General features: G+C 35.6%; 1 protein-coding gene across 1 annotated transcript in view; it reads left to right on the plus strand.

Moving 5' to 3' along the window:
- LOC145769998 (deleted in lung and esophageal cancer protein 1-like) overlaps positions 1-6,373 on the plus strand; it is a 74,588-nt gene extending 68,215 nt beyond the window's left edge. The window contains exons 34-35 of the mRNA XM_082581573.1: positions 5,306-5,417; positions 6,099-6,373. Of these exons, the coding sequence (XP_082437699.1) occupies positions 5,306-5,417; positions 6,099-6,213 (227 nt within the window). The 3' untranslated portion in view covers positions 6,214-6,373. The remainder of the gene's footprint in view (positions 1-5,305; positions 5,418-6,098) is intronic.
- The last annotated feature ends 4,346 nt before the right edge of the window (positions 6,374-10,719 follow it).

The raw sequence follows: 10,719 nt of genomic DNA on the forward strand, positions 1-10,719 counted from the left end.
ATAGTGTTTGGTACTAAATTTATTGCAACTACTACATCTAGTTCAAGTATGCAAAGAAAATAATGCTTCAAAAATTTTATATATACATTAGGGTTATGACTTGAAAAAAAATTCAAAACTTTGTGTGTCCTGTAGTCACAAATGATGAAGTTTTATGTCCTGATTTGAAAACTCACAAAGGTAAAGACTGTTTAAACAAAAATCTCCCGCACCAAATTTTTCCAGTTTTCAATGTATGATGGACGGGCTTTCTTTTGTAGATATAGACCAGTGGTTTTCAACCAGGGTTCCACGGAACCCTAAGGTTTCGCCAGTAAGTCTAGGGGTTCCGCAAGTTTACATTCAAATCCGAGAGTCTATTTTATTATTATATGCATATTGTTTAAATATAATCAAATATTGATTAGGTTTGCCACTATTAATAAATTTGCTATACTTTAACACGTTCACTGCGATCCCGAATTTCGTTGTTTTTTTGTGGTGCGATTACCTTTAACTTTCTGCTTTCCCGCCAAATTTCGTCGACATGTTTTCTTCGCTTCAAGGAGTTCTTTCAGACAGTTTAATCGTTTGTACACCGGTGGGTCAAATCGCCGTGAACGTGTTCGAGATCTGATCTAGACTATATCTAGACTACACTGATCTAGACTATATAATATAAAAACTATTAATACTACAAAAAGTGCTCAATGCTAAGCAAAAAGCAAAGCAGAGCAAATTAAATCAAATATAGTTATTACTATCTGAATCCTTAGAATTTTTGAATTTATTTGAATAAGAACTTCTGATGATCCGTATAGGCGAAACAGGCTGTTAAGGATTCAGATAGTAATAACTATATTTGACTATATAATATATATATCGACTCATTTGAATTTGACTGACACAATATCAATTGAAGACTTGAAATTTTATTTTGGTAAATGTGATTGCACAGATTAAATTATTCATATCATGTTCTTGTTTACAGTCAAAAATAAATATAAGTATAAATAATTAATAATTTCTTTTTTAGATATAGACTATTATATCGCATAATTTGAATTTGCCTGACACAATTTCGATTGCGAAAATTTGAAATTTTATTTTGGTAAATTGTAATTGCACAGATTAAGTTATTCATATCATGGCTTACCACAAGTCAAGTGAATCTGTTGAAAAGAATGTGGTATCCTGGACGAAAAATCTTGCTGTAAAGCCAACAAGAAGAAGAAACATGCCAATGATTGAAACCCGGAGTAATTATGTTCGCATTCCCAAAAAGAAAGACATTAACTGGCGATACCACTCACTTTTAGAACAAGCTAAGGACAAGACTACAAGAACGATTCTAATAGCTGATGAATTAATTATTCTCTGGGCAAAATTGAACTTTCCAGCGGTGACAAAGCAAACAATAATGTCAATGCTACGGAAATTGACGGAGAAACAGGAGAAAAATAGAAAAAAAAATGGATTCATTTAAAAATGAAACAGAAAACCTGTTTGACATTACCAAGATAGAAGAAGAGTGGGGCTGTGCCAAGAAGACAAAAAACTATATAACCTACAAATTGAATCTAAAGGAAAAATTGGCTATATAACCAACAAAACTGCTCCAAAATCGTCAATCCACCCTTCAAAGAGAGTGCAATCATCAAGTGCTTCACATACCAGTACCAATGTGGCTTCACATCATGTCACACCAAATGAAGGATAAGACGACATCAAGTGATGTCGAGAGATGTACAAGTGATGCAGACAGTACTATGGCAGAATGCAGTGACAATATTACCCAGTCAAAACCAGTGTTGCATTTTTCTGCATCGCATGCATCAAAATTGGTTATACGTAATTCTCTTTCAACCAACAAAGCAGCAGTTGTGTGTGCTAGCCTGGCTGATGATGGAATCAGTGTTCCCATACCATCACAATCTGGTGTTTGGAGAGCAGTTATAAGAGATGGCAACAATGCAAAGCTAAAATCAATTATGAAAGAGGAGAATAATTTCTGTTTACACTTTGATGGAAAAAAGATTGGCAAACATGATTATCAGGTAGTATGCTTGAAAAGTTTATGAAGAGAAATCAAACTGGTGTTCTAAAATGCGAAAGTGGAACAGCTCAAGATATTTTCAGCAGTCTAGAAAACTTATTAGATGAATATGATGCATAGAAAAATTTGAAAATGATCATATATGTGACACAACATCTGTTAATACTGGACGGCTGAATGGCGTTGTTGTGAAACTGCAAAATGCAATGATCAGCAAGGGTTTTGTAAAACCACAGTATATTGGTTGCCAACATCATATTCTTGATAGAGTCTTAAAGCATGTATTAGCGTTCTTCAATCCAACGTCTTCAACAAAACCAACTCTCAACTACAAATTTGTAGATGATGTGGTGAAACACTACGAAAACTAGCAGCAATCCTACAAGCCAGAAATTGAGATGGAAATGGTTGAAAACTCAGGATGGAGGGATGATTTTAAGTTTTTCTTTGAGTTGTGCAGAGCATTCCGCTTCTTCAAAGAAAATGATAGATTTTCACTAATCAAATGGCATAAACTTCCATCTCTACACAATGCTAGATGGAATTCAAGAGCCATGCATGCTATGATTGCCTACTTCCTCATCCCTAGATGGAGAGTAACTCTGGAGATATCATGCTCATTCATCGCAAATGCGTGGCAGGAAGGCTGGTTTTCTAACCAAAGGTTTAAAGATGGAATATACCAAAGATTATTTAATGCTTTTTTTGACCTCGAATGTCCTGGAGCCTTAAAGTGCCTTAAAACCCATTGTAATTTGGATAAGTCCGTTGTAGATGTCCCACGCACTAACACAATTGCAGAAAGGGGAGTCAAATTGATGGAAGAACTTCACTAGAAGTGCAAAAGGACAAATATTTGAACATTAAATTTGTAGCAAAGAATTAGTTTTGAACTGTAATTTTTTTACATTTGGACCAATTTCAAAAATTAAAGTCAGTTTGTGCGGGACATTTTTTACGATTTGAACGACATAATTATAATTTTCTGAATTTATACCAAAACTTTCATTGATTCCTGCTACAGGTGAAAAGATTTCTAGTCATAACCCTAATATACAGTACATATACTTTATACACAAAAGGTGTCAGAAATGCTAAAAGCAAGGGCAAATAACGAAATTATAACTTTGCCGTACCAAAACAGTAAAGCGAAAATAGTTGCAAACTGCATAAGCAACTGAGTGAAATTGTTTCCAACTTGAGCAATTGGACATGTCACATTCTCTTCATCACCTGAAGAGTATTCTTCACGTTTTTCTCTGTATAGTTTGATGATGATGTTGGTCTTTGGCCAACTTCATTCCTCGCTGAAAAAGTTATTAACAGTAATGATGGTTTTAGTTTTGTTTGTTGAAATTTCTGTATAATTTTTGTGGATTTCAAGAGGGGTTTTTGCAGAGTCTTAAGAAAAGTGATGGAGTGGGCAATGAAGAAAAGATGTAGGCCATACCAGAGGTGCTGGTAAGAGCTGGTGGTGGTGTCAATGTATGGGGGTTCACGAACCAAAGATCAAAGGTATGAAAGTAAATGTTGAAAAACCACTCAAAGGTGATAGTAAGGGAGCAGAAGAAACGTGGAAACAGTTGTTAAGAAACGTGGATCAATGTACAACACGTAGTAAAATAGAGTTGCGGAGTGTAAAAAGTGGGCACATAGAAGATGTAACAGGAGCTACAAGATTGGCAAGTACTTTTGTGGGAAATATAATAAAGAGCAGGATTTAGTGGAGAGTCATGGTTAAAGTTTCTACCATTTTCTCATAAAGCTTGAAAATATACAGAAAAAAATTGAAAGTAATATCCAGGTGATGAAGAGAAGCGCACGTGACATGCCCAATTGTCCAAATTAAAAAAAAAATTCACATAGCCTACTAAGTTGTTAAATGCAGTTTGCAGTTATTTTCGCTTTATTATTTTGGTATGGAAAAGTTCCAATTTCGTTATTTGTCCTTGCTTTCTATTGCTTTGTGCTATCAGAACATTTCTTACACTGTTTGTGCATAAAGTATATACAAAATTTTTGAAACTTTGCTTTCGTTCCATATTTGAACTAAATCTACTAATTACAATAAATTTAGTACCAATTACGATGTGGTTATCTTGCTTAGTTTTTAAGTTATAGAGATTTTACTAAACCAAATTCAGGGAGGGTGAAGAGGTGGTGGTAGAGGGGTCCGGTGACTCCCACATTTTTTGGGGGTTGAATTTGACCTGGAATGGTCTCAATGGCACAAGTTGAATTTCTAAAATGAGGGGGAAATGGTCTACCCTAGTGTAGAAGTAGACTCTACTTGAAGTATCTAATAAAAAGGTGTAGAGAGAACATTTTAAACAATTTCTACATTAATATAACAACCACCTTAGCAGGTTAGGGGTGACAATTAAAGCTGTAATTGTATAACTGTTTTTGAAAAGTTGTTCACAGTGTGGAGAAAAGAAAAAAAACCGTGTTGTTTGGTTCTTTGGCGTTGAAAAATACCGTAATGGCATAAAACGTCAGAATTACCATTATTCTTATCAATTGTTTCTGTATTGTATTTTTCATCATGATATGTTTGTTGGTTCCTACACCAATTTTTTAGAATTGCTGTGAAGGTTTGGTATGATGTCATTCTTTCATTTTATTGAAGCTTTATTTTCAAGCTATAGAGCGTCAACTAGTGGTTGAATAATGAATTAAAATTGACCTTTGGTGTCTCCAAAAAAATGTAAATATTTGCAGAAATTCCCTTTGCAAGTAAAATTACATTTAGCTGTTGTTGTCGCGTTGTCACGTTTTGGCTGTTAGTTGTTGCTGTTGTCGCGTTGTCACGTTTTGACTTTACCCAGTCAACATGATCATAAGGTGCTGGCTGTTGAACTTTTGTAACAACATGAGCTTCCCTTCATACGTCAGGTTTAACGCGTAATCAAAAGCCGAACTTTTCGTTTGCTTTTGTTCTGTTTGGTGAACGAAACCATAGCAGTTGTTTTGCAACCATAACTGTAGAAGAATATAACATTTTATGGGTGCAAACAAACTTTTTCCAAATTTCGTCTTTTGCAAATACAATTTTAAAAACGTCGCAATTAGCGATATTTTAGAATTTCCCCTAATAATTGAACATTTTGATCCACATTTGTGATGTTTTTTGTTGCGGAGGGCGACTGTACCCCCTGCCCCTGCATCTCCATCTGTTGCAGCTATGGTTTATGGTTTGCAAACGTTGAATCAATGCAAAAAAGGACTCATTTTCTGACTGCGTACTGACATATCTGCGTTAAATTACAGGAGATGAAGATAATGGAGAATTCCGCGTGAAGCCAAACACTGGACTGCTGCAGGCTTTCAACAGTCACCGAGCCCACAACAAAGCAACTGTGACGGTCACCTTTGTAGCGAAGTAAGTCGTCCAGCTGTTAACTTTCATGTTTTATTTGCGGCCATAAAGCGAAAAATATCACTTGCCATAACAGAGCAGGAGCTTGGAAAAGGGAAAAACAAAACGTGAACGTTAAACCGTGTTTGAGACCGAAATTGCCTAAGTTATATATTGTCTATCAAAATTATATATCAACTGTTCAGAGCATGTATGTTTAACTACGGCAATTCTCAGATTAAAAACGTATATAGCGGTTCTAGCTGTTGTTGAGCGAAGCAGGTCAGCCTCCAGTCAAAATTGAAGCTTTCCCATCACGGCATCAGCATGGCCTTTAGCATATCAGTTTGAATTGTTCAAACATTGTGTTGCCATACCATTACAGTGTTGCCAGAATTTTTTTAATTCTATCCCCAAACATAGTTTCAAACCGGGGTAGTCAATGCTTGCTTGTGAAATCTAGACAGAATTGTGTAAAACTGGTTAGTAAAAAGTAATCCGAAGTGACTTTTGTCAACTTATTAATGCGATAGCGTTTTTAAATATGCTCACAATAGAAGTGTTGGAAAATTGTTTAATGTTTTTTAAGTAAAATAATTCTGAAACGATTGGTGTTGCATACGTGGTGGATATCAAAAATGTGTATACGCTACAGTCACTGACAGAAACTCAGCTTCTAGGCGGTAAACATGCTCCTTTTTTCAGAAATGATGGACCTTCTGAAGCCACTCTTGTGTTTAAAGGTCACCTGAATGAACCTCGACGAGTGGTAAAGGTGAAAGGGTCAGGATCATTCGATGGACAATATGAACTCAAGTAACCCCGGGTTGAATTGTCAAAAATCCCAAAACTGTTTTCAGTTGCAACTGAAATTTTGAATACATTGTAGCCTTCTTCTTACTTCAAATTGAGCACATGTGTAGTGATGCTGAAGTCTTTATATTTTTTATAACTTAAATAAATTAGCATTGTCTTGTTCACTTGGTGTGTGAGGATATACCAAAGGAATGCAGCAGTAACTTACAGGTAGGCCTGTACTACGTTTTTCGCATGTCCATCAATGATTGCTAACCCAGACAACAAATCAATCGTTGTTGAATCAATCATTGATTCATATAGCATTAATTATATTTTGCAAACATATACATATAATAACACAGAAAGTTCAAAGAGAATACTGTTACAAATTTATACCAGTTGTCTCACCCAAAATAAGTTAAACCGAAAGGCATTATAGAGTGCAAAAGGACCCCAAAATGGAACTGCGGCGAAAAGCACAAAGCGCTGATTTAAAAAGAACGTAGCACGAGCAATCAAATCAGAAATTTGCAGGGCTGTGGAGTCGGGCGAAATAATCGACTTCTCGGTTTATAACTGACCGACTCCGGCTTCAGCGTTGCCGGTTTGTTTAGGATTGCCAGATGTTTCGGAATTCTGTCCTTTTTTATTTTTCAAAAAATTAATTTCTGTTTTGATCAAATGGAAACGGCGACTTTCACAAAAACTGACAAAAACCAAAACTTCTACTTTCTGGTAAAATTTATAAAGCACAATATGGAGAACAAGAAATAATATTTAAAAAAAGTTTATCGTTTTGCATCCAGTCGGGGTCGGCCTCTTTTTAACTCCCGCTCATGACACGTCAAATCTCTCCGACTCCATAGCCCTGGAAGTTTGTGTTCTGTGCACCAGAATGCAAATACTTGAATAATAATGCAAATACATAGAACAGACGCAAGCATTAAATTACAATATAAACTACTACAGTAAAGCAGAATTCTATATACAGCTTTGGCGGGACAGTGTTTCTAATTTGCACAAAATAAGGCAAATTTTATTTTACAGAATGCAACCAAAAATGAATACAACCCACTATCTGTCAGGAAGAACTCTATAAATTAGTCTGGTTTGTGGAATAGTTTATAGACAGCAATATCTCGACTACATACGTGAAATTGTCATTGCTGACCCTGATCACTTTATTGTCGTTCACATCTGATCCAGACGGGTAGCACGTAACAACCTACCTAACTAGCTTTGTGGTGACACAATTCGTTTTTCAAACCGCTGCGCAGAACCATTGCTGTAGCGACGTCCACGGCTGTAAAGTTGGGCAAAAAATGTACGACTCCGAGTCCTTAATTTATAACTGGCCCTCACCGACTCCGGCTTCAGTAACTGGCTCTCATGGACTCCGGCTTCAGTGTTGCCAGATATTTTAAAGTTGCAAGTTTTTTTTTAAATTTTAATCTTTCACTTTTCTTGATTTTAATCTTTCATTTTTTTAAATTTAATTTTACTTACGCCGTGATCGAAATTAAAACGGAGACTTACATAAAATCTGAAAAAAAAAACTTCCATTTCCCGGTGAAGTTTCAGAGCGTAATACGGAAAACAAGAAACAATATTTTGAAAAAAGATTGCAAATAAAAAAATTTTATTCATCGTTTTGCAACAATTAAAAGGCAACTATTTCGGGGCCCAAAATTTTATTTTGTTTAATGATTATGGCTATTTGGAATGAAAAAAAATGTTGCAAATATTGCTACAGAAGCTCGATATTAAATCGTTTAAATCACGCAAGGCCTTATTTACCGCTTTCAAACCCCGGTTAGTTGGCCCACATCTCTGTTCAGGGGTCTACTCATATTCATATTTAGTTGGAGCAGCATTTCTCGACAATTTTAAATGCAATTTGACAATACTGCTGCAAAAGCTTGACATTTTATAGCTTATTATTAAAAAAAAAGGGGCGATTACTACCCGTATCAACGTATAGTCAATCGAGGATCCGCGTAAAGCATTACTATAAAAGGTTGTCGTTAATATTACAGTATTCACATTTTATAGCTTAGGCTGCATCCATCGGTTTTCTATTGTTGATCATCATTTGGAATGACTATTATAAATTAGCGAAACCAGTTAATCTATGCTATTCTGTTGGAGTTTACAGAAGAAATAATACTACGCTCTCGTTCGCTTGGAAAATGTGTTCCAACGGTTGATAGGCTAGCTGTTGGCCTAGCATAATTATGCATAATATAGCATAATTATGCTAGCCGCTAGCATAATACTTGTCTGAAATTAAGTGCTCGTGAAACGACGAAGATATTCAATAATGGCATCCAGAAGCGTTGGCAGGGACTATCCAGCGCATACTTTTGCATTCAAGATGATTTTTTAATTAAAAAACTGTTTAGGAGAGGGGAAGGTCTTGCATACAGAAGGAAACTCCACGTCGCCAATTTTTGTAACTACCTTGCTGAAGTGGACTGTTTTGCATACAACCCAAGATCTTATTTTTATTTTTTTCAAGACAAACACTGCGTTATTTTTTTCCTAGTTTTTGTGGAATGTGGAACAACAAATTGGTATATAGAAACACACGATCGACTAGATTGGCAAGAAAAGGTTCTTCGGTCAGCAATGGGTTACTACAAACTGAAAATGATGAAGATGAAAGCGTTTAGTTATTTTAATTAAACTCCATAGTCATTTGCATTGTTATGTAGTCAAAGATGGAGTCCTAACAGATTGTGGAGTCAGTCTGCTGTTTTTTATCCGAATTCATAACCTATGGTTTGAAAAACATTTTAGACACCTTTACTAAAAAATAGAGACCCACTACTGAACCAGTGAATTTCAAAAGGGGGTGAGATGGTTCTCACATGGCCCTGTAGGATAGACATTTTTTCGTTATACGTATATGTTTAGAGTGCGATAATTTTTGTTTAAAGTACCGTAATAAATTGCATTTGATATTTAAATTATCACAAAAAGAGGTTTGATTTATGCTTTAATATAAACACGTTAATCGAACTATAGGCTATTACAGTTTTTACTTATCCATTTAGGCCTACCATCATGCTTTTCATATTCACATATCTAATAATTTAACCCAAAAGTACAGTAGCCTGCAGAGAACTTAAGCGCTAATCAGACATCATTAGCAAGGGAAAATGATCAACACAGCAGAACAACAAAAAATAAAGCCTTTCACCGTTCAAGACACCTCAGTACATGCAAAAGCAGCGGCAAAATGAATTCAGTAACTCCTAATAACCTCATTCAAATAACTTGACAACTCTACACAAAAGTTACTTCATAGCTATGCAATGGCTGAGTTTGAAACTCAAAGTATGTCGACAACACCACACAAAAGTAGTTTCTTGGTAAAGGTCCTTTACCTGAAAAAGGTAGCTGACACTCGTTCGATCTTTTGGACTTAGGCTAGTTGTGTCGGTAACACCGAAAGGGAGATGTGAGCATTTCTTTAAACCGCGAAAAGGACATGATGGCCCAAAGAACATTAAGAAAACAGTTGGTACCGGTATCATGAGCTATCTGTACAAATCTTCGATGGTTATGTTCAGGTATGATGTAGGTTGCTAGTATTATAAGAAATATTTCATTGGTCAAGGAAATAGTTGTGAATATGAGTGTTCGCTTCATAATGTCTTTCACAATGGATTCAGTTTTACGTTTTCTGGTTTTCGTCGATAAACCGTTCCGGTGGGTACCAACTTCATCGTTTTCGACTCTGATGGGAGTTTGGGTTGCGTGGTGTGGTGAAATATCGTTATTTTGATTTTCATTTTCTTTTGTTTCCACTACTTGATCATTGCTGGTAGTCGGACTGTCTGTTGAGGTTGTATCATTTGCATGAACCTTCGTAGTCAATTTCTGGATAGTATTTCTTAGACTTTGTCGAGTTATTTCCTTTCGTAGCGGGTAACAAAACAACCAAAGTAAAATAAGTTGTGGAAACACCACAGCAAAACTCATTAGAACTAAAATAACTGTGTGTTTTTCCTGGACTTTGGTATATGAACACCCATTTATGATTGATGGATGGTTATTTGGAATATTAATAGTACATATACTCGCAATTCAATACATATACTACGATAATCATAATAATACTGAGAGTGCTACACACTTTTATTATTTTGTTAAAGTTTGCACTGAGGAATTTATTGACGTAGAAGACTCTTTGTCGAACCCATAGAAAAAGAAATATAAACAAAAGGACCAAGCTGTACATGACAGTGCTTGCATCAGCTGCCATGTCACATTCTTCATCTTTGTCTTTGCCAAATCCAACATTCATCGCCACTTGGCTTGTTATCAATCTTCCAAGACACATAGCGCAGGAAATCACAACAAAAGTATAAATATTTCCATCATTAAGTTTTTCTGATTTGTTTCTTCTGTTTGTTTTCCATCGTCCTGTTCTGATTCCATAATCTATCAGTGATATGAGAACCCAAATTGTTGCCACAATCAAAATAATGTTGACAGTGACAGGAACAATCCATTGTGGATC

Source organism: Aplidium turbinatum, chromosome 5, assembly GCF_918807975.1.
Source record: "Aplidium turbinatum chromosome 5, kaAplTurb1.1, whole genome shotgun sequence".
Lineage (NCBI taxonomy): Eukaryota > Metazoa > Chordata > Ascidiacea > Aplousobranchia > Polyclinidae > Aplidium > Aplidium turbinatum.